The 20,977-nt window shown below is 33.1% G+C and overlaps 1 protein-coding gene across 3 annotated transcripts; it reads right to left on the bottom strand.

The window, feature by feature from the left end:
* Window positions 1-595: 595 nt before the first annotated feature.
* On the bottom strand, window positions 596-10,535 carry LOC129951516 (leucine-rich repeat-containing G-protein coupled receptor 5). Of its 3 annotated transcripts, XM_056063712.1 has the most exons (6): window positions 10,408-10,535; window positions 10,121-10,235; window positions 2,281-3,592; window positions 1,996-2,212; window positions 1,673-1,932; window positions 596-1,619 (listed from the first exon to the last, which is right to left on the bottom strand). In XM_056063712.1, the coding sequence occupies exons 3-6, from the start codon at window positions 3,561-3,563 to the stop codon at window positions 749-751; spliced, it is 2,631 nt and encodes an 876-aa protein (XP_055919687.1). In that variant the 5' UTR covers window positions 3,564-3,592; window positions 10,121-10,235; window positions 10,408-10,535; the 3' UTR covers window positions 596-748. The 3 variants fall into 3 exon arrangements, with proteins under 3 accessions (XP_055919687.1, XP_055919686.1, XP_055919688.1); XM_056063711.1 differs by having other exon boundaries at window positions 10,121-10,529; XM_056063713.1 differs by lacking the exon at window positions 10,121-10,235 and having other exon boundaries at window positions 10,408-10,529.
* Window positions 10,536-20,977: the final 10,442 nt, after the last annotated feature.

The following is a 20,977-nucleotide window of genomic DNA, read 5'->3' as shown; positions in this document are numbered from 1 at the left end:
ATTGATAAATCAAGAGTAATAAAGTTCAGCTTTCATTTAAATAAAAAGGCATCAACTGCCATTTTGACAAAAGTATACTTGACTATAAAGTTCTTAATTAAGTTGCCTTGTTTGGAAGCCAATTTTTTGGCAGCTCGGCAATCAAATACCAGAAGCTTGCCTTACTTTCAAGTCCCTTATGTCGTCTGAACTGAACATATTCATAAGTTTAAACATACAGTCTAAAACTAAGTCCAGAAGATTGTAAGGCCTTTAAAGATCAATGCGAGCTATACCAATTGCTAAAATAGCCATACACTTTTCAATGTGAAAAAGTTGGCTTTTTGAATGGTTATCACTTTTAAGTTGTTCGCTGATCCGATTTTGACCTGAGTCAAAAATAAAGAAAGTTTTATTTTATTTGAATTTATGTTCACCAGCTCTAAAAAAACACCCATTCATAAATCAGTTGATAGTTTAATGAATTGGTTTCACGTCATGAACTATGGAATGCCACAAACTCATGTTCATGCATGCTTAAGATTTTACAAAACTATACAATATTTTCTTTACATGAACTGTTATACTTCTTCACACCTCCATACACGTAGATACATTTTTAATTCTTAAATAAATAGATTTTATTATTTTCAACCAAATTAAACATCATAATAATCTTATCTATAACAATTTTCATTTTATATTATTTAAACGATAAAAAATTATATGTACGTATGTATATCTATGCGTATAAATAAAAATATTTGTTCTAGAATTTACTTTCTCTAATTGGCGTATGAACTACAACTACAGGTTCATCCCTCGAAGATGAATTGGAATCCGATGGAATTGATGCTAAGTCAACATCTGACGAACGCATAACTTGAAAATCACTTGAACTCGAATTAATTGATCCAGACTTGTTGTCTACTTCATCACGAGCAAAATGTTCTTCGACAGTGAGAAAACTCTTATCAGCTGGCACTCTGCCTTTAAATAATCCTCGAGAACTAACGGATAGCGATGTTGAAGATGCCGAAACATCAGTTGCTCCTTCGATTTGAGGACGGCGTTGGGCAAACGGACTTCCTGGCTTGCTATTGTATTCGGAATCTGTGAGGAATTCTACACTATCTCTGATGCTGGCTCGTTTGAATACTGATATCTCTGGTGGTTTTGGACGCCTCTTGGAATACGGACTGTTTTCGTAGCTTTGGAAGTTGCCAATGCGCTCGGCACTCTGAAGATTCTGAGATTTCAAGTGTGCTGCCGGAAAACGCAAGTCTTCGATGCTAAAACGTCGACTTCCCGATGGATTGTGTTCAATTCTACCCGTCCGCCGGAAGGTCCCGATGTGTGCTGTGCGTTCTTTGTCTCGATTTGACAATAATTCCTCGCTGCGGTAGCGATGATGGTCTAAGACGGTTTCTTCTTCGTCTATTCTTCCTCTGCCGGACTCTATATCTCGCCGAATTCTTGATACAGGCTTCCTTGTTGACGATAGATCCATCATCGACTTACTTCCTCTATCTAACTTCGGCATTAAGAGTGCATCTTCGTAAGTAGGAAGCATTGATTCTAGTCCAGTTGGAGCATTTTGCTGAGCGTCTTGGGCAAGAAGTCGGCGATTGATCCGTTGGCTGTAAATTAAATCGTTTTATATATTGTACCATCAACAAAAAAGTCAACTTACATTTCGGCCAATTCTGCTTCGTTTTCTTCCTGCTCACGGCGATCTCTTCGTTTCATTTGGCTTCGAACGAGATTTCGGAAACACGATGAAGCCATCAAAATACAACCCACTATTATGAGCAGGATTACCATTACCACCCAAACTTTTTGGGCAGCCTTTTCATTTTGAGCCGGATACCAAACAGACATGCAGGCAGCCTCCCAGCTTTTCAAATAATAAGCTGTTGGACTGAAGCATTTAACGTTACTTTTGTCTTTCAGCTAAAAGTTTATTTAGATTGTTTATAAAAGTTATTAAGGAAGTGATATATTTTTTAGGCTTACCTTTTGTGGTTTTATAGTTAGAAAATCATAAAAAGCCATAAACGTTGGATCATGACAATCACAACGCCATGTATTGTCACTCAACCAAATTTGACTTAGGAAAGTGTTCGATCTAAAGTATTCGGGTCGAAAGGGATTCGTAAAACGATTGCCCGACAGCTTGAGACTAGCAAGCTCTGGGAAGCCGTGGAATGTTGTATTTCGGATTATTGTAAGTCTGAAATTGTCAAAGACCAAATTTTAGAATGCGATTAAACAAGAAAATTTTTTTACTACACGCTCTACCTGCACATGCTGAGATCCAGCTTCTTCAGAGTCTCGGACCGCATATTTTCTGGAAATTCCGAAATCAAATTATTCGACAAATCCAAATTGATGAGCGTTTTGAATCCCGTAAAAGCAGTCGGATCTATGTCAAGAATCTCACACCCACTCAAATTCACCGTTCGCAGAGAATTCGAAATAAATCTGGAAAATTGATTGAAAATGTTGCGACTCAAGTTGATATTTACAAGAGCATCATTGTTGCGGAATTGATTGCGATCGATGCGAAATATTTCATTGTACGATAAGTCCAGTTCAATGAGTCTCCGCAGAGATGTGAAGGCTATTGGATCTATCTGGCGGATGGCATTCCTTGATAAGTCCAAAAGTTCAAGTTCAGTATTGTTGGAAAACATTGTTGCGCTAATGCTTCGTAATGTGTTGCCTTTCAGTAGTGCCACTACTAGGTTTGGCATTCCGCCCAAGTCCACATAGTCAAGATTGCAAAACGAAACATCAAGTTGCCGTAAGGTTTCACATACAAAAATGTCTCCCAACTTGTTGTTGCCCAAACTGAGACCGGGATTCCATGACAAATTTAAGACTTCCAAGCTGGGAAGGTTCTCGCTGAGAGATGACGTAAGAACTGACAGGCTGCAGTTACTAACGTCAAGAGCTCGTAATGACTTCGACAGGAGCAATGTTAGTGTTTTAATGTTGTTCCCCGATAAATTAAGCTTCTGCAGGCTTGGCATTCCACTCAAGACATTTCCAACTTGAGTTATACCACAATTACTGAGATCCAGTTCGGCAAGCATGTCATTCATGAGCAAGGGCGTTCCATCACTTCCCGATGAGAACCTTTCAAGTTGATTTCCCGCTAGAGATAATTTCTGAAGATTTTCAGCACTTTGAAAAGCAACATTGGGGTTGATATCATCCCAATTCTGAATACTGTTATTGGACAGATCCAGGACTCGAAGTGATTCATAACCAATTAATGCATCACCAGCGACTTCCTGAATATCATTGTTGGATAGATCGAGGTGTATGAGGGTATTGATACCGGCATAATTGTTGGGAAATTCTTGAAATAAATTTGAAGAAAGATCCAAGCGTTCCACCGGTAGACCTTCTTCAAGGGGAGGATATTTTAGGAGGCCTCTATGGGAACAGTCAACTATTAAACCGTCTACTTCCCAGCGACAGGTGCATTTCGATGGACAATTAATTCCCAGAGCGAAGTAGTTACTGGATGAAATTAGGGTGAACGTAATTGTTGTCACATAAATGTAGAGCAACATTGTTGAGGAGGCATTTATCACAGTTGAATCTGTGAAAAAAAAAGATTAGGAACAACAAGTTAATTTTATCTCAATGACTTTAAGAGAAAAGTTTAAGACTTAGTTTTAAGTTGGAAGATCATTTCATTTGATTCTTCATTTTCTTCTTAAGATGCAACAATATTTCATTGTCAACAACGTTGCTGTTTTCGAAAATTATTATTCTTCCTTGTTTAAACGTATAATTTATAGGTATTGATGTTAGGTACATTTTGTAGACACGTTTGTACATACACGGGTACTTTAAATCCCCCTATTTACAATATACTCATATAGTCTTTGTTGTTTTGTTATTAATAATTGTGAAACAGTATTTTATATTTCTGTAGATATACTTGTATATTACCAATAGATAGATATGCACTTCTCATTGAAGAATAAAGATTGTAAACACATACTGCACAAAGTTAATAATCTTATCAGTTTCAAGAGCAAGGCTGTGTTGATCTGAATTGCGCCTTTTTGCAAAAATTAGAACTTGTATTTTTGGCTCAAAATTTGTGTTCATGCAAAATACAATATCTTTTAAGATTCCTGTTTAAAAATACTATTCCTCCTTTAAGTGCAAATGGACAATTTTTCAGCAGATTCGAGATAAATTCCAGAGGGAGGTAGAGTTCTCATTTATGTCTTCTATCAATTTTTAAAATGAGTTTATTAAAGAACGAAAACAAAAAATTGCAAATTGATTTAAATAATGCATTTGGGCTTTTACATCTTGATTTTTAAAATACAGACAATAATTGTTTACCAGTAGTCGCTTTTGAGATGTAACAATTCATCTAAGCGATAACTTGCTTTTCATTCAACAATTTTAGTTTTTTCTTGCGACTAATATGAACTTTATGGCAAGTATTGTAATTGTAAGAAATTTCGAGCTCGAGATTTTAATCAAACATGACTTTTCGATGGCAAGGAAGTCAAAAAAGTTGGAACCCTGATTCCATCCGTCTATCTGTTTGTTCTCGCCCCTTCAAATCATTGGGTGGATTGACTTCACATTTGGTAATTATTTAATTGGCGTTTTAAAAATTTTTCAGACTTAAAAATAACAGTAGTCCCCATAAAAATGTTCGTCAAAAATCGAGAATTAAACTTGTCTTAAAACCGAACCAACAGATTTTTTTAAAAAACTTTCTCTATTTTTTACTTGCGGCATATAGGAACTACATATATGGCAAGTTTTGCATTCGTGCAAAATTTCGAACTAGAGATTTTAATGAAACATGAAATTACGATGGTTGAGAAGTCGAAAAAAGTTGGTCCCGCTATTCCGTCATGTCGGTTTTTTCTGTCTGTCCACGATCCTACAGCCTAACCCATTGGGTCGATTGAGTTCAAACTTGGAAGTTAAGGTTTTGGGCAGATTCGCGTTAGGCGTTTTGTTCTTTTTTTAAGATCAAAACTAATAGTGGTCCCCATACATTTTTTTGTCAAAAAAGGTACTTGCTCAGGAAAGGTACCACTCATAGAAACGTTATTTTGATTTTTAATTTTCTCAGCAACTTATGAACTGATTTCAATAATTTTTTTGTCGAAATAAGCTCTTATATTGCCTAAACAATATTTGACTATCAAAAAGTTGGGATTCTTAAAAAATATTGAATTTTTATTTTTCAAAATTCTATATCTCAAAAACGGGTTACCATTTTTTTTAACGAAATTCAAATGTAAAGCGAATATTTACAATTACTAAAAAACTGCATACCAAACATATTTTTAGAACAAAATTAAATTTATATATACAAAATTAATTTAAAAAAAACCGCTCTACAGAAAAATATTTGAAAAATCAAATGGCATTTAAATTTTTGAAGACAAACTTATTTTTCGGGTATAATTTTGAATCTTAAAACAGTTTTTTTTATTATTTTAACTGTGAACAACACATGAATAGCAGTTTCTCGTTCGTATTCTTCCTTCTTTTAAAATTTAACGAAAAAAATAAACTGAACGTAATAACTACATGTTTGCGCTAAAAACTTGTAGGGAAGAAGGAATGTGATAAGATTGTAGTATGTACCTTCTACCAACTAATAACATTCCTTCATTATCATCATAAGCATGGCTGAGCACACCAATGAACTACTTGTTATTCTTTTTAGACACCTGGCTAACTACACAACCAATAGGCGATCACTTTACAATTTAAACATACATGTTCTTCCTCTTTCTTATCTTCAGATAATTTACTTTCCATCCTGGTCCTTCTTATATGAAATTAAAATAAAGCTGTCCAAAGGAAAAAGCTTTGAACGAACTAGTTGAATACAAAAACAATTGTTTTCGTTAAGTATGCTTTCAGGTATTTTTCATTTCCGGGATGAGTTATCCTAGGATGAGTTGTGTCTTGGAATGAATCATAGGGTTTTTGACCAATCAAATGGCGTTTATATCTTTGAAGACAAACTTATTTTACAGGTATATTTTTAAATCTTATATAGGTACTTTTTTAAACAGACTCTTTGCATACAGGAGTAAGGTCGTGCATTTTATTTTTCTTAATTTGGCTCATTAGAAACGTAAACACTGTGTTTTCTCAAGCATTATTTAACCGATTTCCATAATCTTTGTTATGCACAAGCTCTTATATTGTCTCAATGATATTTGAGGAACAAAAATGCCAAATGATTCTTTTTCGATTTCTAAAAAAATGTTTCGAAATCTCGATAATGGGTCTTTATTATTTCACAAAATTGAAATGTAAAAGGTAAGCTCTAAATAAATGCATACTAAAAATATTTTACAACTGAATTTGAAACATTTTAAATATAAATATAAAATTGTTTAAAAACAAAAACCGTTCTAACGATATTCAAATACAAATTTTTAATTTTTCAAAATTATGGATTTTTTTAAGACATTTTGTTGCTGTTACATTTATATTAAAGTACGGGAAATATTAAAAAAAAAAACTCTTCGGACATATGAGTGGAACGGGTCGAAATGTTGTATTTTAAAATACTGTATGGTCAAAATTCTGTATGATACTGTACGATATTGTGTGGTCATAATACTTTACATTTAATATTCTGTATTTCAAAATACTGTAAATTTAAAACACTGTGTTTTAAAATACTGTATAATACTGGAAGTTTTTACAGATGAGTTAGTTTGGTGCAATTCTAAATACTATGATTAAGAAGCAACTGTTCATAAGGGAAAAAAATTGTTTTGACAATGTAAAAAAGTGCGTACTTTTGTAGCCTTATTTACAGCATTACAGAATTTTGAAATACAGATTTTTGAGATACAGCATTTTTTATTTTGTACATACATTTAAAAGAAAGAAATCCAGAAGAAATCAACAAATACAAACTTTAGCCATCCTTGGTACACGAAAGAATTGCGTTTACTGCGTAATAAAAGAAATAACGCATTTAAAACGTATCTCAAAACTCTTTCTCCAATCAACTTCTCTTTTTATGTTGAACTCTTTAACCAATTTAAGTCTCTTTCTAATTTTTTTTATGCTTGTTATATTACTGATATTTGCACTATATATTTTATATAGTATATATATATTTGGAATTTTGTAAACTCAAAGAAAAAATCAGATGGCGTTCCAGCTAACTTCACTTACAAGAACCTTTCGTTAGATAAAACTGTTGATATTTGTAAAGCTTTCACAACAAATTTCCGGGAGTCTTTTGTTAATATCCCCCAAGAAGTTGATTAAGTATATTTTTATAATCTTCACTCCTTTTCGCAAACTTGAAACTAGCTGTAGTCACATACCTGATCTACAGAGTACGGTCCTTGATCTTTTATCCGCGTTGAATGATAACTGCTCTGCCTTTCCCGATGGTATTCCCCGATGGTACAAAAAAAGTGTAGTAATGCTTTAGTTGAATCCCTTACGTTCTTATTCAAACTTTCTCTAAAAACAGGAAAATTTCCCACCATAAGGAAGAAGAAATTTCTTACACCAATTTTCAGGAAAGGTAACAAGTCGGATATACCCAACTATAGGCCCATTGAAAAGCTTTCTTGCATTCCTAAAATGTTTGAACTAGTTGTCTCATTTGCGAACAGCAACTTAGTTTTGTGAAAAAAAAGATCAACCGTTACTAATCTCCTCACAACATATGTTCAAACGCTTTAGAAAAATGTTATGAAGTTGACTGCGTATACACTGACTTTTCTAAAGCTTTTTACCAACTTAGCCACGGAATTATTTTATTTAAACTTAAGGCTCTTGGTTTTTCACCATTTTTCTTAGCTTGGATTAAGTAATACCTTGAAAACAGGTCCTACGAGGTAAAATTTAGAAATTGTCATTCTGAACTTTTTGTTACTCAATCTGGTGTTCCCCAGGGAAGCCATCTTGGCCCTTTTCTGTTCATCCTGTCTTTTAATGATGTATCGTCATGTCTACGCTTAAGCGAACTTCTCATTTTTGCTGACGATATGAAAATTTTCAAAATAATAAAGTCCACCCACGATCGTATTCTTTTACAAGCCGACATTGATTGTTTCAAATTTTGGTGTGGGAAGAATGAAGCCTTAAGTCGAATGAGCATTTTATATAACTTAAACTGTTCATCGATAGATTTAAATTTAAATAATGTGGGATTAAAATCATTGTTTAGAACCAGTGCTCTACTGTCTTAAACGTTCTGATTTTATTTTTTGTTCTGTTATAGTTAAATGTTAATTTTTTTTTTTTATTTAAGACACATTTTCAAAAGCTTACATTAACTCAAATTTAGTATTGTTACTTAAGAGAAGTTGCAAGAAATTCAAAATTCAATTCAATTCTTGTTTTTTCATTCTAGAGACAAACAAAAATAATCAAAAATAAATGTTGGCATTTTAAACTTGAAAACTAAAAATCTAATGAAAGCCTGAAGAGGTGAAATTATATGTATGTGAAAAAAAAAGATTAAGAACAAAAGAAATAAAAGTTTTTTTTTGAATAGAAGCTAAATCACTTTATCGGTCATCGTAAAATTGTGGTCAAATTTAAAAAGTTGAGGCAAGTTTCTGCTATGCGTTGCTCAAAGGTAACTAATTATATTGTTAAATCCGTAGGCATTCACGACATTGCACCTTTTATTCACAAAGATTTTTGTCTTAGGGCATGGCTTTAAAAGTTCAACTAATACAAAATTGCAAATTAATCAATCAGCAATAACGGCTTTCATAGCTGATTTAGTCGTTGAAATCTATCGAGATTGTCCATATTTTTAAAATTCGTATCATTAAAATCATCGTCAGTGATAATGCCTATTTTCAACTCGGAGGGTACGTTAATATGCATCTTTAACGTGTCACTAATTGATGTGATTTTTGGGCTAATGCAACTTTCTAGTTCAATAATTTTTTTAAGGTTAGATTGGAAAATATTGGTGTAAGAATCAAGTGGCGCAACAGTCCAATGAGAACTAGGGCCTGAAGTGACTTACAAATCTCAACCATTAATGTGTGAGAGTACTGTTGTCAGGGATGGAAGGGACCTACAGTTTAAAGCCGAATCCGAACGGCAAATTTGAGAAAGCACTTTTCATGACAAGGATTAATCTTGAAGAATTCTTCAATTCCTCGCAAGACGCAGTACCTGTAAGAAAGTTTAGGTGACACCGACAGAGATTTAACCGAAAACCTCTAACATGGCAGTCCTAGTCACCATGAAGCCACGGATACTGGAAGATATTGATCAATTAGTGCAGCACTTGCAACGAAAACAATTTACCCAGAACAATTTCCGTGAAAAAGCTGCCATTTTTGAACTAAAAGTTTCAAAACTACGAGCTTCGGCGTTAGTAGTCTAGAAATTAACTGAAGGCCCAGGTTTCTATACTAAATGAGTCATAATATTTGAAAAATAACTCAATAGCACGTGTTAGTTTTATCATAATTAATTGGTTAAACAATTTAAAAGGAAATACTTAAATAGTAAAACCAATAATAAAGCTATAGACCCCTAGACTAGGAATTAAAATGAAAAAAGCATTTAATCTACCTCAAACTCATTTAACATTCAAATTCTAAACCTTATCGTAAGGGCCCAGCCACTTTGGCGCCTATTCTCGCATGCACCAAATGCTTTTTGCACACTTCACAAGCCTGCTTATAGCTCATAACTTCAAGACAAAGAGAGTGAGATAGAGCAACAAAAAAAACTATCTCATAAAATGTTATTAAACAAAACGTAGCTGAATACGACAAGTCGAAGTAGGTACTTACATATAGTAATTTGATTATATTTTACATTGCTATGACCAGGCCAGCTACTAAATATGTACATCAACATGGTAATTGCGCTTCCGATTAAAAATTATCAATTTTATTTATTCAAAATTAAAAATGTCTTGGTTATGACTAATCAACGAAATTATTGAACTTAACTTAAATCATAGATAAAATATTGATTTCGATAAATGTAAATCTTTCGATAAGTAAATACGCATTCTATCAAAAGTCAAACAAACGAAAAAATATCTCGGATATTCAACTACTTTCACCTGTTTTTTTGTTTCTATTTAACAAAAGTTTTTTTTTTTAGTTAAGCTTACTTTTATTTGTTGACTTTGTAGACGGGTTCACAATAATTTCAATGACTTTATTCTGTGTTATCTTTAGGAACTAGGCCGATCGCAACGCAGTATTTGTGGTGTATTTCGTTGTAATCTATTTCCAATGCGCGAATGAAGGGAAAATTATAATTTATCATTTCATTCAGAATTGTTATTAATAAAATTGCTTAGTTATTCATAAAATAAACACACTCCTTGATCTCTCTGATCAATTTTCTTGAACTTTAAACAAAAAACAAAAACTATACTACTATACAACCACTTACAGTTATAATATTATTTATACACAAATATTTCAATTTTCTTTGTTTATATGTATGTATGTATGGAGATAGTATAAATAATAATATTAAACCGGCCGGCAGAGCACCGCACGTGAAGACATTGAAAATCAGTGAAAAACTGAGTCTTACTCACCTGTAATAACCGCACCAGCCACAGTGGAGAATTTCTTATCAGTTTGAGAATTAATAACAATCAACTGATAAGATATAGAGCGCTGCAGGGTGTACATACGATTAAATACACTACTTGAAACGCTTTGAGATTTTGTGTATTTTTTTTTTAATATTTGAAAAGTTAATGCTCAAAAATAGGCTTATTTCAATTTGTATTATTTTTCAAAAATAATTTCAATCAAAAAGGCTTTATAGAGAATGGTACACAAAGTACAAATATAAACCTTCATAAGGGAACCGCGATTAGAAAATAAGGCCCTTGGGATGCAGAAGTCCAACCATATTCTTATTTTAATTTAAAAATAAGGTTCTAAGAAATAATTTTAGTGTTGAAATGCAGTATACTTTTTTATATGAGATAAAATTACAATTGGCAATGACTTATCATTCAATAATAATAATAAAAATACCTTCTTAAACGTTTCGATATTAAACCGAAATTCCATCAAAACGTTATCTTATAACTCGACTTTTGAAATTAAACTGTTGCGATTTTCTGCTTAACAAATTAATGAATTGAATTAATCAGTAAAGGCTTTTCCTTCTCATTAATAGGTAAAGTTGTTTTATTAAAAGGGTGTTTATTTTTGAGAAGTAGTTTTCAAACTGGTAATACTTTTTTAGGTGTTGGGCTCTTTTACAGTTGTCAATTGGTGAATGCCCAGTTTGGTTTACCATTTTTTAACAAACGGAAATATTACTAAACAACTTTGCAAATTGTGCAAATGTATTACCGGTTTTATATAACCTTACTTACTTACCTAAGGTGGCGCTACAGTCTGTGTGAACTAGAGTCTCACCCAACAAACCTCTCCATCTAAATTTGTCTCTAGCTAAATGTCGCTCTTGCGCTGTCCAGTTTTTACGTACAAAGCCATGTACATGATGTACAGCCCGTAGAGCTCGTTGTTCCATCTTTTCCTTGACTCACCTTTTATACAGCCAACAAACCAATTAATTTATTGAAAGAAACTTTTACTGAACGCATCATATCTTGGCGTTCATTCATTAGCTTTGTTAACTTTAACTATTTATAATAGTTGTTATATTAGTGATGGGTCACTTTTATTATGGTTTAACATTTATTCCCATCATCCCCTCTTAAATGCAAACCCATTATACTGGTACAATACTGGTGCTTTGGTGTAAATGTAGCTTTTGTCAAAATATCCGCCGTCACAAATTTGACATCTGTCTTCTTCGCCACTATTTTGTCACGGAGAAAATGAAATCTTACATCTATAAGCTTGCTTTGAGTGTGAAAAGCATATTTTGAATCGAGCTTGATTGCGTTCTGGTTGTCACAATAAAGGGTAATCGGAACTTTCCTTAAGTGTTGCCATAATTCGTCTTCCAACTGCTTCAGCCAGACTGCTTCCTGAATCGCACTAGCCAGTGACAGGTATTCCGCCTCCATTGTCTGCTGTCTTCTGGAACTCCACAATATGGCAGCACTTTGTAACATAAATACATAGCCTGTTCATGATCACCTATCTTCGGTGTTTGACGCCCAATCGGCATCGCAGAATCCTGTTCCGTTTTCGTTTTGATGTTTTGCAAAAACAAGTTTAAAATTTTGAGTACCCTACAGATACCTCATAACTCGTTTTACGGGAGCCCAATGTTGAATACCAGGTCTGGAATGAAATCTTCTTAGCATATTTACCGAATAACTTATATCACGTCTATTTCCTTGTGATATATGAAGCAAACTTCCAATAGCTTCCTGGTAGGGTACATCCACCAGCACATGTTCATCATTTGGTAACGTAACAAGTTTGTTGTTTGGATCACTCGGTAAATTAGATGTGTTGCAGTCAATCATTCTGGATTTCTGTAAAATACGCTCTATGTAAGCAGATCGATCCAAACATAACTCACTGATTTTCCTGTCACGGGTTATTTTAAAACCTATACACTGCTTGGCCTCTCCAATCTCTTTCAATTTGAATTTTGAGCACAAACTCTGCTTCACGACTCGGACAGTTTCTTCATTGTTGTAGAATAGAAGCAGATCATCCACGTTAATGGCAATGAAAATCATATCCTCATTATTAATTAAATAATAAACACTTGCATCGACATCAAGGTTTTTTAATCCAAAAAAGCACTCACTGCATTATCACAAGCCTAGCTCTGTGTCGCACTAGATCACCTGCATCGTCTTCTTTAGTCTTGAAAAAACCAGCGACACCCAATTGCTTTTGCATTCTGATTCTGTAGATCTGTGGTATTGTTTTCAATGAGCGACTTACACTCATCATCCATTGCTCCTCTCCAAGTATCAGCATCTTCACTGGTTAGAGCTTCTTCAACATCATCCTTTTTTAAGATGTTCTGCCACAAATATGAAACAGCATTTGTATTTTTGTTTCTTAGTTTAACAGGGCTTTGTCTTATATTTTTGATGATTCCATCTGGTCACTAGAAACGTTACTATCATCTGCGTCGTAATATGTCTCCTCAAATCCTTGATTTGGCTTTTATGAATCATATATATTATCAGAGTTCTCTGGGGTTATTTCAGACAAGGGCATGGTCACAAAATCTCTTCTTATTTTATGCTCTAAAAAACACTACGTCACGGCTCTTAATTACCTGGTTTTGTTCTTGTCAAACAAACGATATCCTTTGCTTTCCGAAGAATACCCAACATAGATCAGTTTCTTTGATTTAGGATCCCACTTTTTTCTCTTCTCTTTAAGGTACGTGCACCATCACTTTGCATCCAAATATACTTACATGGCTACACAGTCAAGCCTGAGTCGACATACAGACCTAATTGCTACAAGAAGTGATCGGAAATTGGGCTCTCAGCTGGAATTTATTCAACTCAGCCACGGCAGCCACTTGTCCGAAATTATACATAATAATAAACATTTTTCTTTTTAATAAATCTAAATTCTTGGTAGTACCCGTGGCATTATGGTTAGTTTGTTGGATTGTCATGATAGAGGTATTGGGTTCAATTCCTGGTTGTGCCACCTAATGTTTGTTTTCACGGGTACTGCCTCTCGCGAGGAATTGACGAATCCTCCAAGAGTAATTCTTGCTATGAAAAGTGCTTTCGGATTTGGCTTAAAACGGTAGGTTCCCTCCATCCCAGACAATATTTCTCCCCAGACATGAATGGTTGATAGTTATAAGTCACTAAGTTTTAGTTCTTAACGGACTGTGGCGCCACCTTGGAACAGTACACTAAACTATAAGTATTTTATTTCTTCTTCTTGGTACGACTGCATTACTTAATTTCTTTAGAAAGTACAACATTGATTCCATTCGAATTGCTACATCGCCACCTCAAAACAGTTTAAAAAGTTGTGCAGAGAAATAAAAAAAACGTACGAAGAAGACCTGGCAAGAAAGTTAAGCCATTGCAAAGACACCACGGAGTTTTGGAAACTAACATAAAAAATAAACGGAAATGAAGGAGAAACTAAGAATACTAGCATTTCTCTGGAGGACTTAAGATTACATTTACAGGATTGCTAAATATCTCTTCAGAACAACTAGTATAGAGCTATGCGATACCACATCCTGAAGATGATATATTTGATGCGCAGATAACGGTTTTGGAAGTAGAAAGGGTACTAGAGTCGCTTAAAAAAGGCAAAGCAGCTGGCACAGACGGGATTTCCACAGAGTTCTTCAAATATACTTCCACCGAATTTAAGCAAAAACTGGCGCAAGCATTCAATTTCATCTTTAGTTTTGCTGTACATCCCGATTGCTTCTATGAGTCTATTATATGGCCAATACTTAAAAAATTTGACGCAAACGACCCAGCAATCTATAGGGGAATATTATTTCTTAATGCAAGTTTGAAGATTTACCCTTCAATACTAAATAGAAGGCTTATTAACTGGGTAAATTTAAACAAAATACTGAGTTAGTATCAGTCAGGGTTTTGGAAAGGGTATTCTACAGCCGATAACATTTTTATTCTTGGATTTATAATACGAAGAAAACTCAACCGTAATGCTAAACTTTATACCTTTTTCGTTGACTTTAAAGCTGCATTTGATACAGTTGACAGAAAAACATTAGTTAACTTTACAACTTAGGTGTATCATCCAAGTTTGTTAAAGAACTGGAAAAACTTTACAATCAAACGACAGCTAGCGTTCATAATAGATGTGGCAAATCAAAAGTGATTCAAATAAATCGAGGACTACGTCAAGGATGCAATCTCAGCCCATTATTATTTGCGTTATTTCTTGATGACTTGGTTGATTAGCTTCCTTGTGGAGTGAAGTTTGAAAGCTTAAAAATAAAAGTAAATATGTATGCTGAAATTGTTGTTTTCTCCAGCTTCACTGCTGTAAATTATGCAACACCTAAGATACTAGTATTCCAAAACGGTGAAGTACGGACCGCAAAAGGAGAAAACTGGAAATATGATAAAGTAGTCTTGGAAGTAGTCAAGGATTATGATTATCTGGTAATGACTCTCACGTTTAATTTGAGCATGGACGATCACTTGCTGCTAGAACGGCTATTTGCTCGAACTGGAAGAACATTTTCAGTAATAACAAAATATCAACAAACGTCAAATATGAAGTTTTTAACGGAACTGCAAAAGCAGTTCTGTTTTATTGAGCACAGATCTGGGGTGTTCGGAAATACGAAATTGTTGAAAATTAGCTTCGATTCTTCCTTAGAACATTATTTCTCCACCCTCTTAGTACACGTATCATTTAGAAACAAAGCTTTCGACACTCTTTGTATCAACATTAAAGCTGAGCGCAGACTATTTGATACAGGTGATTAATATGGACCGAAACCGATTGCCAAATATTATGTTGAGAAGTGTCATGGGTCGAAAAACTGGATTCTACAAGGATTGGATTGATCTTGCTGCAAATTGTGGTATTATTCAAGAACTGAATGGATGTACTGGTCTCCAGATGAAAAAAGCACTGTACGAGGTTATCCAATCGATCGATGAAAATGAAAGGAACACATTCATAGAAAAGGCGAGAACATTTACGGAAAGGGACATTTATTTGAATTAACATCTACGGAAAGGGATATTTATTCGAAACTTAATTATAATCCAAATGAACATAATTACTTTAGGCTCGATTTTTCAAGAAAAACTATTGGAACAATTTTTAAAGTAAGACGTGAACTTCTTAACCTAAATTGTATGTCACCCAGAAACGATTTGGTTAATATTTGCTCCTTATGCAATATGATAGTGAAAGAAAACACTATCCACTTCATCGGTATGTCCAATATTAAAGGAGATAAGGGGACCGAGACAATGATCTATAGAAGAAGAATCATAGATACAAAATTTGAAACTACAATTTTTTTGTATTTTTGTGTCTACTAAAAGTCATGTTTCTCTTTGAATTTTGTAAATAAAATCAAAGTAAGCACATTTTCGTTTTTCAGTGAAAGTAATTAAAGTAATTTTGTTTCGATTAAACTAAAAGTTACAACTTCTCTCCTTTGTATTGTTTGATTGAAATTATGCTAAAAATCAATAAGTGCCAATTGCTTGGAAAAAAACTAAAAATTGTATGATTTTAAATTGAATATAAAATTAAACAACATTGTCACTCGGGCAGACGACATTTTTGTCATGTCTTATTAATTATTCCTTTAACCAAAGAATGTTTGTAACAAGAACCTTAAAATTGTTGAATAGAAATATCTATCTCTATCTTTATCTATTTGTTCTTGAAAACCACACATCTAAAAAAGACCTTTTAATATGTTTTAAACATAATTTTCAACTTAAAAACTTAAATTTGTTTTCAGATTTCATTTAAGTTAAGTTTTAAAGGATAGAATGACATCTGTTTGTAAGAATATGTAAAAAAATATCAATCATCAGCTGTTTGTAAGACTATTTAAAAATATCAATCATTATTAAAAAATTGCACGTGCACGCTGTTGTAATGTCATAAGCTTATTTAAAATTAGGCCCATAAGTTACAACAACAGAAAAGTCTAATGACTGATAAAAATAATCTTGGAAATATTTTTAAATTTTGAATTGTTGAAATATTTCACATTAAAAAAGTTTTTAATTGAATTGATATTGTCCAGAACAGCCAAAGGCTTAGAGAAATTTAGGAAGCAATTATCTTTTTTTCAGGTTTCTGAAATTCCATAAATATATCGTACACATCACATGGTCAAAAATACAGTAAGATTTTTTAAGAAATTTACAAGTTTAAACCTAAGTAAAAGTAATTCATTACATTTAAAATACAAAATCTCAAAAACATAAATCCCCATAATTCCATTTCAACCGAGTTTTAAAACACTTCCTCACAAAAACTTAAAATTCAGACAGCTAAACTTTGCGTTTATAAAACAGCAGCAAAGTGCGTATATAAACCAATAAATTTATTCGTAGAATATTCTCAACAACTTTATCCATTAATTAAAAATTCAAATTTAACTTGCATATCTTAAGGATTTCTTTCAACATCTTCTGATCTCTTATAGGTAGGTACACGTCATATAGTCCTGGAATATATTTTCCTTATGTAAGGCACAGGATACTTAGATACTTTTTTTCATTTTCTTTTTGTTAAATACTCTCTCTTAAAATGAAAACAAAAGTTCATAAATATGATTTCTTGCTCTCATGCTGAGTATGAAAGGAGGAGAAAGGACTATACATTTTAATAAGCCATACAACCACGGCTCGCCTGTCGCACTAATGTCTCGCTGATTAATGAAGCTTGAAGAAGTTTTTTGTTAGATTCTTATCTTAACTAGGCTTACATTCGTTTTATATTTCTTCATAATATTCCTTCCTGATGGCATGAGAATTTTCAAAATCACACTTTCTTTTATTTCTCAAGACAATTTCTGCCCGATAACCATTGTGACATCCACAAACCATCCTCTCATGAGGACATTTAACTGACATTGACATCCAGATAAAAATCCTTTAAACGCGCTTCCATTGTCACAAAATAGATGTCCAGGTAAACATAATCAGAAGGAATTGCATTTTTTCTCTTCTCCTTTTTCAAAATAAAATAAAACTGTCCTTGCAGTTGAATTCGCCTTGGTTAAAATCTTTTGGAAAAATACCACCTTCTTGAGGTTTTGAACAGGCAAAACCGGAAATTAACTTCTTCTTCGTTACCATTACAAATAAAAACCGAAAAAATTACATAGAAATCAAACAGGCAGCAGTAAAAAAAAAAAACAAACAAATAAACGAAATGAATTGAATAAGAGAGAAAAAGTGTCCTGCTCGATTACACTCCCACAATGGGGTGTCACAAGAACAAGGTGACATTAAGTACAAAAAAAGAAAATTACAAAATACAAGAAAGGAAAAAGATTGGTCCTTGTCAGTGTTTATCTTTGTCCTTACAAGGATCTTCATTTCAACCAAGCAACAACAAAAATGAGAACTGAACTAAAAAAGTATATCTATTATATTGACAAGGACTTGAAAAAAAAACCGCGATGACAACTTCAGCCAAAACTCCTACCGGAAGTCGATTCTTTCAACACACACACACTATACTTTACTCCGATGTGACACAAAACGTATTTTTCTTTCCACGCTTAAGGGTGTTATCGTGCAATATTGTGTTAAATTAATGGAAGGGGGAGGAATGGGAGTTGACAATAAAATATGCACAATAATTCAATTTGAATATCAATGCAAAACGATGTCATCATCCCGTCGTTGTCATCGTCGCCGCAACCGAAAAATGTCATAAAGATATCAATTGCTGCGGAGTAGGTTTGAATCGAAACTGTATTCAAATGGGGTTGACGCAGTTGGCTTTTCCAAAAAGGATAATGATTTTAAGGTGGCTCTTTGCTGAGGATGTGGACGACCGAATGAGAAGTGTTGATTGATAAAATAAACTTGAGTTGAGTATATGAGACCGGGAGGGCAGATAAACAGTCATTAAACGAATCCAATACCTTTCAAAAATGCTCGCGTGTAGATTTGAAAAAATAGAAACTGATTCTTATCAAAAAAACATTTATGTGTGGGAGCATATTTTTTTCCATAAAATTGAACTAATGTGTGGGAGATTTTTTGTCGCAATGTACAGGAAGCACTAAAAAGCATTCAAGTTTGATGAATGTTTGACTGGGATATTTTTTTAAGGACTGAATGAAATTTAAGTAGTTATGTATTTAATATATATATATTAGGGTGATTCATTTCCGCAAAAAACTTTTTTTTTCTCGGCGCTCAAGCAAAATATTAATCTACCTGTAGAAAAAAAAATGTTCACCAAGGTAGAGCTCTTAATATCAATTTTAAGTACTTGCAGTTTAAATTTAAAGTTTTCCCATTTAAAATACATGTAAAAAAAATATTTTTTTTTTCAAATTTCTAATGCTCGCCCGTTTTTTTGTGTAACTTGTAGTGGTTCGCCAGTAGGAGTCATCAAAGTTCAATTTTTTGAATGAACATTTTTTTTTGCAATTTTTTTCAACAATTCGCAAAAAATAGTGAAAAAAAAGAGCGGAATCGTAAAAAAAAGTCTTTTAAAAAATATTTGATGAATTTACGGCCATTTTTATATTTTAAAACGTAAGTAATTGATAAATATTAACCAATTATGCTATTTAAATTAATTTTTCTTATTTACTATTGACATAATTCTCTACAACAATAACTTTTCCAGAGTTATTATGATTTCTGACTAAAAATAAATATAAACATATCACATCAATTCATAAAAAAACAACAAATATACAATTGCAACTTAGATTCTGCAATTTTTCAACATTCCCGTTATATATCAACAAATATAAATGAAGGTTATTCAATTTTTTGAGCGAAATTCTTAAATTAACGAAGAAGTAAATTGTTTTTATTGTCAACTTTATTTGCTTCAATGTTGTATAAATTCATCAAATATTTGTTAAAAGACTTTTTTTTACGATTACGCTTTTTTTTTCACTATTTTTTGCAAATTGTTGAAAAAAATTGCAAAAAAAAATGTTCATTCAAAAAATTGAACTTTGATGACTCCTACTGGCGAACCACTACGAGTTACACAAAAAAACCTAAAGACAATTTTAAAGAGCGTGAAATTCCCTATAAGGTCCATAAAACCGATTCACAATATTGTAAAAAGCGGGCAAGCATTAGAAATTTGAAAAAAAAATATTTTTTTTACATGTATTTTAAATGGGAAAACTTTAAATTTAAACTGCAAGTACTTAAAATTGATATTAAGAGCTCTACCTTGGTGAACATTTTTTTTTCTACAGGTAGATTAATATTTTGCTTGAGCACCGAGAAAAAAAATTTTTTTGCGGAAATGAATCACCCTAATATATATATATATAATATATATATTTGAGTTTAAATTTGCGCTTGTAAAATAATTTGTTGAAACAAGGAATGTAAAAAGTATGAACAAATCAAAATTTTCACCTCTCTGACTTTGCTTGACTTTTTTATTTTTTATAATAAGCACACACTCAATGATCTTATGTTAGTAATATCAAAATTCAATCCAAATACTCTACGTTCAATACTGTCCAAGAGGCTTAAATAAGTTGCAAGAGCAAGAGCCCAGATATTGGAGTTATAATCAAGCTTTGGATGTATAAGTATAAGTTTTGAAGGTAACAGCCACATCAGAGGGGGAAAAAAACTTCTTGCATCGCGTTAGTAAACCCAAACATCTTGCGGCATTTTTGGTGACATCGCTTATGTGATCGTACCACAAAAGGTGGTTGGTGATACACATACCGAGAATATCAAGATGTTCAATCTCCTCGATGCAAGTGCCATCTATGGTTAATGGCAAAGGCGTTATATCTCACTTTCACGATACAAGACAGCATCGGGTTTTCGAAGCATTAAATTCTACTCGATTTTTTATTCCCCATTGTACAATGCTGATTACGTTTTAATTTAATGAGCTTATCATTTTGGAGGAATTTGAATTTGAAAACAAAACAAATACAAATAGCTAAGAGTACTGTCGTGAGCGAAACAATGAATTGGGCTAGAAGTTGCACACAGAAGATCATTAAAAAAATGATAAAGAGTGTTGGAGATAGAACAGAGCCCTGGGGCACACTAACGTTTATTTTATGGTTTTCAGACTTGAATCCATCCAATACTACTTGTATCGAACGATCCAAATGGTAATTACTAATCCAATGAAGGAGGGATTCATGAAAACCAAAATCACGCATTTTTGTTAAAAGAGTCCGATGCTAAACCCTATCAAAGGCCTTTGAAACGTCAAGTGCAATAATCTAACTTTCTCAAAAGCGATGTATAGATTTTTTCCACTGTTCGGTGAAACATGAGATCACCAGTGGACCTATTGCTACGAAAGCCGTACTGTCAGTCATTAAGGAGCTTTTGATCTTTGAGATACTTTTTGAGCTGATAATTAATCAGCGT

Source organism: Eupeodes corollae, chromosome 3 (genome assembly GCF_945859685.1).
Source record: "Eupeodes corollae chromosome 3, idEupCoro1.1, whole genome shotgun sequence".
NCBI lineage: Eukaryota > Metazoa > Arthropoda > Insecta > Diptera > Syrphidae > Eupeodes > Eupeodes corollae.
This window is presented reverse-complemented; position numbering and strand designations above follow the sequence as displayed.